At 37.9% G+C, this 15,918-nt stretch overlaps 2 protein-coding genes across 3 annotated transcripts in view; both read left to right on the forward strand.

The window, feature by feature from the left end:
- GGPS1 (geranylgeranyl diphosphate synthase 1) overlaps nt 1–14,370 on the forward strand; it is a 49,001-nt gene extending 34,631 nt beyond the window's left edge. For both annotated transcript variants that reach the window (XM_072647538.1, XM_072647539.1), the window contains exons 3-4: nt 3,342–3,412; nt 13,129–14,370. In XM_072647538.1, the coding sequence (XP_072503639.1) occupies nt 3,342–3,412; nt 13,129–13,887 (830 nt within the window). In that variant the 3' untranslated portion in view covers nt 13,888–14,370. The remainder of the gene's footprint in view (nt 1–3,341; nt 3,413–13,128) is intronic.
- The window catches only part of TBCE (tubulin folding cofactor E), a 116,354-nt gene continuing 103,786 nt past the window's right edge, over nt 3,351–15,918 (forward strand). Inside the window, exon 1 of the mRNA XM_072647535.1 lies at nt 3,351–3,412. The gene's annotated coding sequence lies outside the window, so the exon portion shown is untranslated. The remainder of the gene's footprint in view (nt 3,413–15,918) is intronic.

Below are 15,918 nucleotides of genomic sequence, written 5' to 3' on the forward strand. Positions count from 1 at the left end.
TTTTAAAAAATCTTTTGGACAAAAAAAAAAGGCCTAGAATATCAGGAGAAATAATGAAAAAGGTAAGAATGAAGGCAGAATCGCACTTCCAGATCTTGAACTATATTTTAAAGCATGAATCATCAAAAATATTTGCTGTTGGTTAAAGACATAGAGAGGTAAATAGGGAGAATAGACTAGACAAGGGAGAATTAATGGAACTCATTAATCCAGTGTTCAGCAAACCAGAAAACATAAATTACTCTGGCAAGAACTCCCTATTTCGTAAAAACTGTTGGGAAAAACTGGAACGCAATCTGCAGAAATTAGGTTTAGACCAACATCATATTCTTCATTCCGCAATGAATTCAACATGGATACTCTTCAGTATTAGAGATCATAACTTAAGATAAATTAGAAAAGAAATAGATCATATACCTTTCACAGCTGTGGACCATAGATGTATTCTTAATCAAACGAGGGAAAGAGGCCATTAGAAATGACATGAACATAAAAAGCTTCTGTACAATTGAAATTAAAGCACCAAGGAAAAGAGGGGAAGCAGTCAGATGTGGGAAAAAATTTATCAGATTTCTCAGTTAAGGTTTTAGTGTTATACAGCTGTATATGAACAAAAGCCATTCCACAATAAGCAAGTGGTCAAAGGAAATGAATAAAGAATTTTCTAAAGAATTGCAAACAGTAATCATATGAAAGAATATTCATCATCACGAGTAATAAGAGAAATTCAAATCAAAACAATACTAAGGTTATATGTCACATCCTGCAAATTGGCAAAGATGACAAAAGATTGGGAATAGTCGGTCGTCAAATAGGAAGAATTGTGGGAAGATACACTACTGCATTACTGGTAGATCTATGGATTGTTATAATCATTTTGGAAATCAGTTTGGAATTATGTAAACAAAGTGACTAAAATCTTGACATCCTTTGACCCAGAGATTCTACTGCTAGCCTTATACTCCAAAAAGATCATTGATAAGAAGAAAATCCTTATATACACCAAAACATTTATAGCAGCACTTTTTTTTGTAGTAGAAAAATATTACACACAAAGTAAGCACCCTTCAGTTGGAGAATGGGTAAATGAAGTATGATATGTGAATGTAATGAAATAACACTGTGCTGTAAAATGATGAATGCAGTGAATACAGTGAAGCATGAAAAGATCTACATGAACTGATTCAAAGTAAAGTAAGTAGAGCCAAAAAAACAACCACAACCATCAATGTACATGGAAAGAGCAGCCACCAGAAAAATCAAACCAAAATATATCACTAAATATTTACCAAAAAAAAAATGTCAAAGGTAATAAGTGGCAGTGATTTGATCCCTACTCTTTGAATCCAAAGTTACTGTTATGTGATTCATCATAAATCACTAAGAAAGTGATTCATGTAACAGTCAATTTTTTGAGGAAAGCCACTGTTCCATTCAACCAAATATACCTTATTTCTCATTTGTGGACCTAAGGTAGGTGTGTAAATATAAGCACATAAGACAGTCTCTGCTCTCAAGGAGCTTACATTCTAATGGATGGAAAGGCCATATATTTGCAGATAAAAGGGTAGGACAGGAGACCAGTATCTACACGGGAGTGATGTGGCAGATGAGAAAGAAGAGAGTGAGAGTCAAGTGTAGAGAAAATGCAGCATGATTTGGATCCTTCCTGAAATAGAGGTCCCCATTAAGGACCCCCACCATTGTCCCCAATGGGAAAGAGTCACCAATCAACAGTTAGGGCCTCATCATTTCTCAAATATATAGTGATCTGAGTCAGATGTATAAAAATAAGAGCCATACCATTTGTCTAGTTGACAAATGGTTAAAGAATATGAATAGGCAATTTTCAGAAGAAGAAATCAAAGCTATCCATAGTCATATGGAAAAAATGCTCTAAATCACTATTGGTTAGAAAAATGAAGATTAAAACTACTTAAAGTACCACCTCACACCTATTAGATTGGCTGACATTACAGAAAAGGAAAATGGCAACTGCTGGAGGGGATGCGGAAAAATTGGGACATAAATATACTGTTGATGGAATTGTGAACTAGTCCAACCACTCTGGAGAACAGTTTGGAATTACACTCCAAAGGCTATAAAACTGTGCAGACCTTTTGATCTAGCAGTATCACTAAGGTCTGTATCCCAAAGAGATCAAAGAAAAGGGAAAAAGAAAAAATATTTATGGCAGCTCTTTTTATAATGGCAAAGAATTGGATATTGAGGGAATGCTCGTCAGTTGAGGAATGACTGACAAGCTTGATAGACGATTTTGATGGAATGCTGTGTGCTGTAAGAAATGATGAGCAGGATGATCTCAGAAAAACTTGGGGAGATTTCTCTGAACCCATGCAAAGTGAAGTGAGAAGAACTAAAGATCATTGTGCACAGTGACAGCAGTATTGTAGCAATGATCAGTAGTAAAAGATTGCACTACTCTGATCAGTACAGTGATCCAAGATCATTCCAAAGCACTTGTGGTGGAAATATTATCCACCGCCAGAGAGAGGACTGATGAATTCTGAGTACAAAACTGAAGTAGATTTTTTTCCACTTTATCTTTCTTGCTTTTATTTTTACGGTATGGCTAATATGGAAATGTTTCCCTTGATTCTTCATATATAATTTGTATCATATTGTTTGCCTTCTCACTGGGCAAAGAAAGGGTAGGAGGGAAGAAAAGAATTTAGAACTAAAAAAAATTTGTTTTTAGAATTCTAAAAGTAAATAAATAATGAATTTTTAGGAAATGATAATAAAGGCTGGCCATCATAACCATGAAAAATATGACAGACAGGCATTCTCCTTAGAGTGGAAATTTTTCCAGGTGGGCAAGTCAGCAAGCAAGGTAAAGGCAAAGAAATCCAAATTCAGAGAGTGAGTCTTAGATGTAAGTGAAATAAAATATGGACAATTTTAGATCTAAGTATTTATTTCTAAGTTATGTTAACTTTACTGGAAGACAAAATTTATTAAAACTTTCTGACCCCACGCTGCCATTAACTAACAACATGACTTTGCCCAAGTCACTGTCCCTTCAGTCTTGTTTACTCATCTTTAAAATTGAAAGTGAGGATGAGCTATATTATGATCTCTGAGGCCTTTTCTAACTCTAAAATTCTTTGCTTTTATTACAGAGGGGAAGTGGGGCTAAAAGTGGTCTCGGACTTCCTTACAGGCATTTAAGACTTTATATTTCCCAGATCTGGAAATAAGACAGTATAGTTGAAGATGACTTAACTTGGCCTGGACTGAGTAACTCTGGAAACCATTTATGGATTTTCAGTAGGTAAAATACTGATTGATTGCTAACAAAAAAATTATTTTAATTGCAGGTAAACAAGTGAGAACCAAACTTTCACAGGCGTTTAATCACTGGCTGAAAGTTCCTGAAGATAAGACGCAGGTATTTATACAATTCCTAATATCTTAATGATTTTTTTTCAAACTGCTAGAACATAGGTATTATGAAGATCTCATTAATCCTAAAATGCTGTGTCTTCTAAGCCAATAGTTTTTCCTGTAAGACACTGCTTAATGGCATGTGGCCTTGAGATTTAGCTTTAATAATACTATTACATGGGCCCTGAAATTGAGAAATCATCTGTAAGAGTATGATGGCCAAGAGGAAGCTCTTGTGATGCCACTTTACCTCTGCCTTTGTTGTTCATTCATTTCAGTCATATCTGACTCTTCCTGACCCCATTTGGGGTTTTCTTGGCAAGAGATACAGGAATGGTTTGCCATTTCCTTCTCCAGCACATTTTACAGATGAGGAAGCTGAGGCCAACAGGGTTAAATGACTTGCCCAGGGTTGCTCACCTAGTTAGTGTCTGAGGCCAGATTTTAATTCTTCCTGACTCCAGGCCCAACACTCTATCCACTGTAACGCCTAGCTGCCCCTAAGATTTGAAAGATAACTTTGCATACTGGATATAGGGCCCAAACTTGGAATGCTTGGAAGTTGTTTGTTGTTTATTAGTCATTTCAGTCTTTCCAACTCTTTGTGATCCCTTTTTGGGATTTTCTTGGCAAAGGTACTGAAGTGGTTTACCATTTCCTTCTCCCGCACATTTTACAGAAGAAAAAACTGAGACCAACAGGGTTAGGCGACTTTCCTGAGGTCATACAACTAGTAAGTGTCTAAGGTCAGGTTTGAACTTGGGTATTCCAGACTCAAGGCCCAGCACTGTATCCACTGCACCACCTAGCTCTCCATATAAATGCCCACTTCTGCCAGGTTTGTCTTATACTTTGGATCCTACATTGTAGTGTTGTGGAAAGATTATCCAACTGTAGGTTAGAAGAACTTGATTGATCCCTTTTGTGTTCTATGAGGATTAAATGAAATAAGAATTGTGAAAGTATTACACAAATGTTAGATTGTGAGTATTAAAGAATTTTAGGAGATAGCACTAAAACATTATACTAATGAGAGTTTTATATAGTTTGTAAATTTAAATAGTCACATTAATGAACATTTTTTAACACCTTTACAATCCAGTGAGCATTTATTAAGCATCTTTTCTGTACAAAGCCCTGTGTTAGGGCCTGGGGGCACAAAAATAAAAAGCATATAGTCCTGCCTTCAAGGAATTTACAGTCTGCTGAGATAATACTCCATAGATATAAGTGATGTAGACATGATTTTGGTGGGGAGAAAGTGCTAACTACAGGACGAGCTTCCCATAAGGAACTGCACATCAGCTGAACCTTAAAGGAAACTACAGGTCTTAAGATACAAAGGCAATACAGGAGCCCATTCCATACCTGGGGGACAACTTATGCAAAGGCCCAAGAGTTGGAAGATGATGTGTCAAGTTTAAAAAAGAGTCTATGGGACATCCTGACTGAACCAAAGGGTGGATAAAGAGGAATAAGATGAAATAAACCTGGAAAGAGAGGCTGGATAGAGATTGTGAAGCACACCTACTTACTATATGTAAAACATATTAGTTGCTGAGTAAATAAAAACAAAACCATTAATGTTCATAGAACCTACATTAAGAGGAAACTCAGATGACATCTAATTCGACTTGGACTTGAATTAGAATCTCTTCTATAATAATATTACTAAAAAGTCGTCCAGCTTTTGTGTCATGTCTTCCAGTGAGGAAAGTCCTGCTGCCACGTGAAGCAGTCCATTCTGCTTTTGGACATCTAATTGTTAGGAAGTGGAACCTTACCTGAAATCTGCCTTTCTGCAACTTTCTCCCATTGCTTCTAGTTCTACTGTATTCAAGTAAAATCCCTCTTCTATAAGTCATTTCTTCAGATGATTAAAGATAACTATCGTGATATCCCTCCCCACCTCCCACCTTAGTCTTCTGTTCTCTAGGTTAAACATCCCCAGTTCCTTAAGCTGGTTCACCTCTAATTCCTGGATTCCCTTCCTTTAAACATATTAATTGGCTACTTCATACTTTCCAGCATGTTGGTGACCTGCCTGCCATGCAGTGCCAAGAGCTGAACACAATTTCCAGATGTGGTCTAATAAGAGCAAAATATAGCAGGATATCAACTCCCTCGTTATAGAAATTGTCTTAGAAGATGCCCTCTCAATGTGGCCTGGACTTTTCTGTCTACCACATCACACTGTTGATTCACATTGAACTTTTAGACCACAGACATTTTCACATGTTTTCTAGAACAGCTCTGGAGTCATTCTATCTCTGGTTTGAACAGTGACATTTCATCTTTTTAGATGTTACCTATCAAGTCCAGACCCTTTAGGATCCCAACTCATTCAGCATACTAGCTATGTCCAACAACTTTTTGTCATTTACAAATATAAGCATGTCTTCTTAAACAAGGCTAGAGTCTTGTAACTTATACTCAAGGAGAACAATAAGGCACACTCTTACCTCCTGACCTATCCTGGGTTACAACAGATTCCTGTTGTTTTTCCTTTCATTTTCCCTTCTGTCTGTTTCAGTTAATGATCATTCTCCTTAACAAAGAAAATAGAAGCAAAGTTAAATTTTAATAGTTTCATCTTTTCTGTGTTGTATTCCATCCACCCCTTCTTGTTCCCAACATAAAAACTTAAAGATTGGGGGGAACTACTCACTCTAATGCTTCTGGCAGTACTCATCATAGGATCATGTTTCTTTTTTATTTTCATCCTCTCTTACATGTTTTGCTTCTGTTTTCTATACATGATTTTTCAAGTCTGATTTGGTTACTACCTTCTTTTCATCCTTACCAGAATTGGTTTTGTTTGAAGGATCAGAATTTCATTCTTGAGAGTTTCTTATCCCTTTAGAACTTATTTGATCTAGATGATCCTTCTCTGAATCGTTTGAAAACTTTGATGTCAAACTAGGTAACCATTGAACTTTGTTTGGTTTTTGCCTTCTTTTTTGTCACAAACACTGTGATGGATATTTCATGTCCTCCTAAAGTTCCCATAATTTCTATTTCAGCAGTCAGCTCCTTGGTGATCAGAAGAACATTGTTCCTTCTGACTTTTTGAAGTCTTAAATTCATATCAAAACAAGGAATTTATCAAGCACTCTGTTTTAAGGAAATAAAGTATTGAAGCAGTTAGTTTCATCATTTAAGTTCCCCATCTTTGCTCTGTCATTCCTCAAATCCAGGTTTGTGATCCCTTTCTTTAACTACTACTGTATCTTCTCCTTCTTTTGTAGTTTGCTCCCTTAATAGTTTAACATAGGTTTTAGTTTTGGGGGTTTTTTGTATTAGCTCCTCACTCAAATTATTTTCATCATATTTCCCCTTGCCAGGCCTTAGACTTTTTTTTACATGTATGTACCATCTCCATATACAGTGATCTTCAATCACCTCTTCTATCCATTCTGCTCCTCTTGGAACAGAGTGAGGATCTAGCTTGGGTGACTTGAAGGCATGGGGTTTCCATGAATAGAAATAGCAAAGTCGATAGGGAGGAATTGTTTTGGGCAGTGAGCCTTCTAGAGGGTAGGAACTGTCTTTTGCCTCCATTTGAATCCTTAACACGGTGACTGGCACATAGTGGCCCCTAATAAATGTTTATTGACTGACTGACAATTTGGTTCAGGATATATAGAGTTTGAGATACTAGTAGGACATCTGTAGATAGAGATGTCATGTAGGCACTTAAAAACAAAGACCTGCAGTTCAGCAGAGAGTTGGAAGTGGAGACAGTAATTTTGGCAGCTACATGTATAGAGATAATAGCTGCAACTCTGTGGGTCATGAGAATATTAGGGACAGAAGTCAGAGCCTTGGGAGGAAATGCTGACCTTGGTGGAAAGTGACAGGGAACCAGTGAGGGAAAAGAATGTTCATAAAAGGAGGACAAAGGAGAGTGGTATCCCTTCAAGCTTCAAGAAGCAGCAGCTAGTCAGCAGTGTCATAGTACAGAAAAGGGTACAATATTGAAAATATAGAAGAAAGTATCAGAGTAACCAGTTAGAAAGTCATTGATCCCCTGAGAGTAATTTGAAGAGTGTGGTGGAGTAGAATCCAAATTGTGAGATGCTACGGAGGGGTGAAGAAGTGATGACAAATCTAGGTTCCTCTTCCAAGAAGTTTTAACAGTAAAGGGGAAGAGAAAGAAAGGACAGTAACTCATGAGGATAAAAGGGGCCAAGGGCTTTGGGGGTTTTTAGAATAGGCAAAACCCGAGCATATTTATATGGAGAAGAAAAGGAGCTAGGAAGAGGGATACATAACAGAATATGGTCTTAGAACAGACAGGCAAGAAAAGTATCATGAAGAGAGGTGTCCTTGAACACCTGAAGAATCCACTCTTCCTCTGAAGAAAATGGAAAAGGATAAGGTGAAGACCACTTTTTAGGGGAGTGTAGCACCAATGTGATATTCACAGCTCCTACAGCGGACATGAACATCCCGGCACAATTCTGAATCACAAAATACAACAGACTCTCCACGTGAAAGACAGAACCAAAACATTTATTCAGACACCAGAAAGCCAAATCCATTATAGTAACCAGTGGTTGTTGTTCTTCATCTTGGAAGAGGATCAAAATGACATCACCATTGTAAAGTGAAATTTCAGTGTGTCTGACTGTGGCTGAGCAGACCAGTACGAGCTCGGAATGCTCTACCACAGGTTGGGCACAGATAGTCTGTTTGAATATTTGGGGTGGATATCCCAAGTTTGCGCACTCTGTGTTTACTTTGTGCTGTCTCAATTCTGCTTTGCTCAAAGAGCACAGCACCTTTTTTTATGTGGGCACACCATGCTGAGCAATCCTGTGCCAGTGTCTCCCATGTTGCACAGTCAAATCCAAAGTTATTGAGAGAGACCTTGAGAGTTTCCTTGTATCGTTTCTCTGGCCACCATGTGATCACCTGCCCCATGCAAGTTCTCTATAAAATAGTCTTTTTGGCAAGCGTACATTTTGCATTCAACAGTGTGACCAGCCCATTGAAGTTGTGCTCTCTGAAGCACAGTATGAATACTTGGAAGTTCAGCTCGAGCAAGGACTTCATTGTCTGGTACCTTATCCTGCCAGGTAATTCTCAGAATCTTCCTAAGATAATTCAAATGGAAGCAGTTCAGTTTCCTGGCATGGTACTGGTAGACTGTCCATGTTTCCCAAGCACATAACAATGAGGTCAGCACAGCAGCTCTGTAGACCTTCACTTTGGTAGTCAGTCTAATACCTCTTCTCTCCCAAACCTTTCTTTGGAATCTCCCAAACACTGAGCTAGCTCTGGCAACGCGTGCATCAACTTCATTGTCGATGTGTACATCCCTGGAAAGTATACTACCAAAGTAAGGGAACTTATCCACAGCATTCAAAACTTCTCCATTTATTTATTGATGGTTCCGCATATCGATGGTATGGTGGTGACTGATGGAGCACTTGTGTTTTTTTGGTGTTATTAGGCCAAAATTAGCACAGGCAGCAGAAAATTGATCCATACTTTGTTGCATCTCAGCTTCAGAGGCTACATTTAGTGCACAATCATCAGCAAACAGAAAATCATGAACCAACACTCCCTCCACTTTGGTCTTAGCTTGTAACCTTTTCAAATTGAAGAACTTATCATCAGTACGGTAGTTGACCTTGATGCCATGTTCATCCCCCTTGAAAGCATTTGTCAACATGGCTGAAAACATCATGCTAAAAAGCATGGGAGCAAGCATACAGCCCTGTTTCACTCCATTGGTGACTGGGAAGGCACATGAGATTTGTCCATTATCCAGAACCCAGGCAAACATGCCATCATGAAGTTGACATACGATATTGATGGACTTCTCCAGGCAACTCAATTTTGACATAATTTTCCATAAGCCCTCACAACTAACAGTGTCAAAGGCCTTGGTCAGATCCACAAACGTTGTGTACAGACCTCTATTCTGCTCCTGGCATTTCTTCTGGAGTGCCAGGCAGCAAACACTATATCAACTGTTCCTTGGCCCTTTCTGAAGCCACACTGGCTCTCAGATATATGACCATCTTCCGGGTGAAGGATTAGTCTATTAGTCTAGCAAGAATTTTGCCAGCAATGACTAAGAGAGAGATCCTTCTATGATTGTCACAAGACAATCTATTCCCTTTACCTTTTTAGAGATGGACAATGGAGGCATCCTTGAACTCCTGGGGGATAACCTCCTCTTGCCATATAACCTGGAAAATTTTAGTCAGCTTTGGTATGAGCAGTGATCCCCCTACCTTGTAAATCTCAGCTGGAATAGAATCAGCACCAGGTGCTTTGCCACATGAAAGGAGCCTAATGGCCCTCAACACCTCTTTTTCAGTTGGAAGTTCAGCTAAGCAGGGATTGACTTCAACCTGAGGTAAATGGTCAATGGCCTCAGCATTGATTGATGATGGTCTGTTGAGAACACTATGGAAGTGTTCAGTCCATCTCTAGGATGATGTCCTTATCACTAATCAATGTGGCTCCATCAGCACTGAGTAGTTGTGATGCCATAGGTTTTTGGTCCATAAATAGCTTTCAGGGAATCATAAATGCGCTTTGGATTGCTACTATCAGCATAAAACTGAATTTCATCTGCCTCCTTACTGAGCCAGGAATCCTGCATCTCAGTAAGCTTTGCTTGTACTTTGCTTTTGATGGAATTAAATGCTGCCTACCTTCTTGGAGGTGGATGCATTATCCTGCTGGTAACTTCTGTGGAGTTCACATTTTTCATTTAGCAGCTTCTGAATTTCCCCATCATTTCCATCAAACCATTCTTGGTGTTTGCAAGTGTTCTGACCGAGATGAGCAAATGCAGTGCTGTACACCAAATCTCTGAAAGTTGCCCTCTCCTTTTCTACTCCACTGTTTCCACCTGTATGTTGGCTCAACTTTACCCCCAATTTAGCAACAAACTGTTCATGCTCAGAGAAGAGCTCTAATTTGTTGACATTAATTATTCTGGTAGTCATTTTGCCTTGGGGACGACACTTTTGGTAAATGTGAATATTTAGCCTGGAAAGGATGAGTCTATGATCAGTCGAGCTCTTTGCACCACACATTGCCTTTGTCACTCTCACATCGTCTGTCTCTTCTCCTTACAATCACATAGTCTATTAGATGCCAGTGTTTGCTGTGAGGGTGCATCCATGAAGTTTTATTGTGTTTAGGTAAACGGAAAACAGTGTTGATGATGAGAAGGTCATGTGACGCGCAAGTCTTCAGCAGTAAATAACCACTGCTGTTGCTGTTTTCAACTCCATTCCTCCCTAGGACTCCCTGCTAAGTCTGGTAGTCTGAGCCTGTTCTAGCATTAAAGTCACCCAGAATTATAAGTTTGTCTTCTTTTGGCACATTGACAATAAAGGTCTCTGCATCTTTATAAAATTTTTCTTTGACTTTATCAGGGTTTGTCATAGTGGGAGCATAGGCACTGATGATGATGGCATGGTGTTTTCCTGTGAGTGGCAGTTGTCATGAGCCTGTCATTCACTCCTTTTGGCAGGGATACCAGCTTGCTGATTAGATTATTTTTGATTGTCAAACCCACGCCAGCTTCACGGCATTCTCCTTCACTGTGCCCACTCCAGAAAAAGATGTATCCAGCTCCAACTTCAGTGAACTGGCCTTCATTTGCCAACCTTGTTTTACTCAGGGCTGCTATTTGGATGTGATACCTATTGAGTTCTCTTGCAACAAGAGCAGTTCTTCTTTCAGGTCTGCTGGATTTTGTGTTGTCTGTTAGTGTGCACGTGTTCAATGTGCCGGTGGTGAGTGGAATCATCTTTGCAGATATTTCGTACATTTTTTTGTGTTTTGACCACATAGTGGGATTCCCCGCCTGCCGCAGTAATCAGACCAGGGTTGGGTAAGCAGGCAATGTTTAGGTGACCTTTTCTAGCCCCCTTCCTCAGGAGTGAGCAGTGCAATCCTTAAAAGGCTGCTCAGACACCCAGGGGGCTACCGAGTCCCACTGCAGCTTCCAGTGAGAAACAACCCTATGCCCTGGGCTGCCTATGTGCAGGATTGTGACTACAGCTTCCAGTGTATCCATACCTGCTGCTTCATCACTTGCCTGTCACCACAGGACTTTGAGGCATAACAGTGAAATGGTATGGGTGATGTCTTTTGATTCATGCGTAAATTGGATTTAAGTGAGGCAAAGTTGCACGAAGTTATCAGCCTCACTCTCTACTCCTGAGTCATCATAGTCCAGTGGCAGCACAGAGTCAGGATGGCTAGCGATGGCTCAGGATGCAGTTGAATGACTTTGGCGTCTTTGGTGTCTAACCAAGCTCTAAGTGCTCCATTGCCTGCTTCATCTGCCTTCGTGGCTGTTGGAACAAATTGTTCTTATCCTCCCATTTCACCAGATGAAGTCTTCACGTGTTTGGGGTAGACACCCCCCTTGCTCACCAATGGGTTTGAGAACCCTTGGTTACCCTCAACCTGTTTTGACCCATCTGCCCAAACGGTTTACCGGAGTGTTGCTGCTGCACATGCTGCAGCTTCTTGGAGCCAGAGGTGAGAGTTGGATGGAATAGGTGGACACCAAAGGTAGAAAGAGCCCCGAAAAGGGATTGGCAGCCATTACACCAAAAATACTGGTCCTCCCTGAACAAACCCTACACCCCATAGTAACAAATAAATCTATACACAATAGCAACGTAGAGGACAACAACATCTTCAAACCTTCCCCTTGCTAGGGCCTTCCCACAAACAAACAAACACTCACCAGCCTAGCTGTCTGCCTCCTCTCTCTACCTCAATTCTGACTGCTTTGACCAAATTTCCTCATAGCTCTGCTCTAGCTCCACCTCTTCCTGTTCTACCTCACCTACTCTACCCCATCCTGTTCCATGTGATTTAGACTGACTTAAGCAGTTCATATGGGCCTATTAATGAATGGGAAAGATCTTCCCATTTGAGTAGGAGGAGTAAGGGAATAGAAAAAATGAAGGAGTAAGAGATTATGGTCAGAGGAAACTATCAGGGACCTTAGAAAAATTAAAATGTTCCTTCCCTGAACCAGTGTGGTATTTGTGTCATAGTTTGGCTTTAGGTTGTTAAATAAATTATCAAAATGCAGAAGTCAAAATTTAATGTAAATATCCTGGTGGGCTTCACACCCAAAAGGCATGTTCTTGATAAAGATCCAGAAGCTGCTAGATGGAAAGTGGATAATGCACCAGGCCTGGAATCCGACCTTAGACTTATTAGCTAAGTGACCGTGAGCAAGTTAACTTCTCAGTTAAAGTTAATTTCTCAGTTAAACTATCTCAGTTACCTCATCTGAAAGTAGTAATAATAGCATTTATCTCCCAGCATTATTGTGAGGACCAAATGAAATAATAGTAGTAAAATGTTTAGCACATTGCCAAGCACATGGTGAATGCTATATAAATGTTAGCTATTATTTTTTTGATACACTTAAATATTTGTGAACTTAATGAATATCTAGTAAGTCAGATGGATCTAAAATGTCTTTGGATATCATTTAGAAATACAAGTTTTAAAGAAACTTGTTTAGTTACAGCTAGGCCCTGTGAAGTCTTAGATGTGTTCCTTTTATACTTGTTGCACAGTAGTTGAAATTTTTTGTACTTTTAATCTGGCATGTATATGGAAGTATGAAATTGGAGTATTACATTACGTAGTTGTTAACTTGTGTGCTTCTTTGAAATATTAAAATTTAGTTCATTCTTTCTTTTCTTTTAATAGATTATCATTGAAGTTACAGAGATGTTACATAATGCCAGTTTACTTATTGATGACATTGAAGACAACTCAAAACTACGACGTGGCTATCCTGTTGCTCACAGCATATATGGAATTCCGTCTGTAATCAATTCGGCCAATTATGTGTATTTTCTTGGTCTAGAGAAAGTCTTAACTCTGAATCATCCAGATGCAGTAAAGCTTTTTACCCGCCAGCTCCTAGAACTTCATCAGGGCCAGGGCTTAGATATTTACTGGAGGGATAATTACACATGTCCCACTGAGGAAGAGTATAAAGCAATGGTGCTACAGAAGACAGGTGGACTGTTTGGATTAGCAGTAGGTCTCATGCAGCTGTTCTCCAGTTATAAAGAAGATTTAAAACCACTCCTTAATACACTTGGTCTCTTTTTCCAGATTAGGGATGATTATGCTAATTTACACTCCAAAGAATATAGTGAGAACAAAAGTTTTTGTGAAGATATAACTGAGGGCAAGTTTTCATTTCCTACTATTCATGCTATTTGGTCTAGACCTGAAAGCACTCAGGTTCAGAATATCTTGCGCCAGAGGACAGAAAACATAGATGTTAAAAAATACTGTGTACATTATCTTGAGGATGTAGGTTCATTTGAATATACTCGTAATACACTTAGGGAGCTTGAATCTGAAGCCTATAAACAAATTGAAGCACTTGGTGGAAATCCTGAGTTGGTAGCTCTAATTGAACATTTAAGTAAGATGTTCAAAGAAGAAAACTGATAGTTTTAAGACCATTATTAGGTTGGTGTCTCACTTTAGCCAGAACTTTTGCTTAGTTCACCTTTCACCAATTTAAAATGTCAGCCAAGCTACTAGCCTTCAGAAATCATTGGATGAATGAAGTATTCCTCTGTTCAGTCCCTGTTGGTCATAGGTAGAGTAAAGCAGTTATAAAAGGCAGTTGATTTTTTTCTCTTTATTGCCCACTAAGGCACAAGTTTAAATGGGTCAAGAAAGGCCACATGTATGAAAAATTATAAAATGTCTGTCTCATGTGGTGAGGTTTTATGAGAGAACGTCAACTATTACTGTGAACGTCTTATTCTTGTCAATAAAGAAGAGTTCAACCTCTCTGGATTGGATTTTTATCCCACTATTTTCCACAGTGCTGTAATAATTTTTAAAATACTTTGAATTTTCCATTGTAATGATGGTCATAAGGAAATCTCCAATAAAAAAAAAAATCATTGTTATTTGCTGCTACAGGATGGATATTGTACTTTGTGTGTGTGTGTGTAGGTGTGTGTGTGGATATATATTTGTGTTATGACATATTTACCTATATATGTGTGTATATACATATACATATAATGCATGTTATACATTATATATTATACATATATATACATATAATGTATATACATATATAACATATAATGCATGTTATACATTATATATTATACATATATATACATATAATGTATATACATATAAAATGTTTATTTTGCTCCAAAAATAATCTAAAGTTGTCTACATAGCTGGAAAATTAATATACTTAGCCTGTAGAACAAAGGTTTTAGTAGATTTTATTCTGTGTACAATAGGGTGTGGTATGGGATTAATACTTCTTAAAATTCTGCTGTATCATATATATGCCTTGATATTGGCTTCAATAACAACTTTTGTGGAGTTTGAATTTTTTAAATCATGTTGTAGAACCAGCTTTATACCAAAAACAAATGGCAGTCATCTGTTTTGTATTGTTTTTTTAAAGTCATGTACATTAAACTGCAAGAAAAAAATAAAATAAGGCTAGAGTTTTATATTTTTGCCCATTACAGATATTTTTGAGCCCCTAAATGATCTACTTTTTTGTAAGAGACCAGAAATGTTTTGTGTGTTATATTTAGAATTCAGTTTCTCCCATTTTTTTAATTTAGCCACAGAAGGGTTAAGGAAGAATAAGTGTGATTTAATATTTAAATGAAAGGATGTGTGCATACTTAAGAATTATTAAGTAGAAAAATGCTCATTTTTTTTCTATAAAAAATACTACTGTTGACTTTAATCCATTAAAAAAATTCTCACATTTGATTTCATTATTTCAGTGGCATATAACTATTTTAAAGCTATATTCTCCAAGAATAATTATGTAATTACATTGGAAACTTAAATACCTTTGTTGATTTGCCAAAGCTAATTAAGCAAGTGCTGGTGAAGTTGTTGCAGGGAACAGTCAACAGGTCAGTCAGTATTTGAGAAACAATTTTAGTGTGTTGTTTTAACTGGCTAAAAAGTATTTGTTTATTTAACATAGAATATTTATGAATTCTGGATATTTTCCAATACCATATGACTGTCTTAAACAAGAATATACATTTTTAAAAGTGTTGTCCTTTTCTATTCTAAATATTTTAAATGTTTGTCCTTAACTATTTTAAAAGTGTTGCCCCAGTTCTGTTTTTAATGCTTTTAAAGTTGACCTGACAGAAAGATTTTTTGAAAAAACTTTGTATATTTATAACTAAAGCAATTTTAAAACACTTTTGATCAGCTTTAGAAACTTGAATTGAATTATGCAGCTAATTTATTTGCTTTCCTAATTTTACAGTGAATGAGATTTTCTTCCTCTTATTTACAAGAACAGATAGATTACTACCAACAGATTGTTGGTGTTAGTAGGTGATATAGCACTAGAATGATTTTTATATTATCTCATTTGGTTAGTGTGTAAATTTGTAGGTGACACAATCCTAGGAGGGAGAGCTAACACTAAATGATAGGATACAAAAGGATCTTGAGAGATTAGAA

This window comes from Notamacropus eugenii, chromosome 2, assembly GCF_028372415.1.
Source record: "Notamacropus eugenii isolate mMacEug1 chromosome 2, mMacEug1.pri_v2, whole genome shotgun sequence".
NCBI lineage: Eukaryota > Metazoa > Chordata > Mammalia > Diprotodontia > Macropodidae > Notamacropus > Notamacropus eugenii.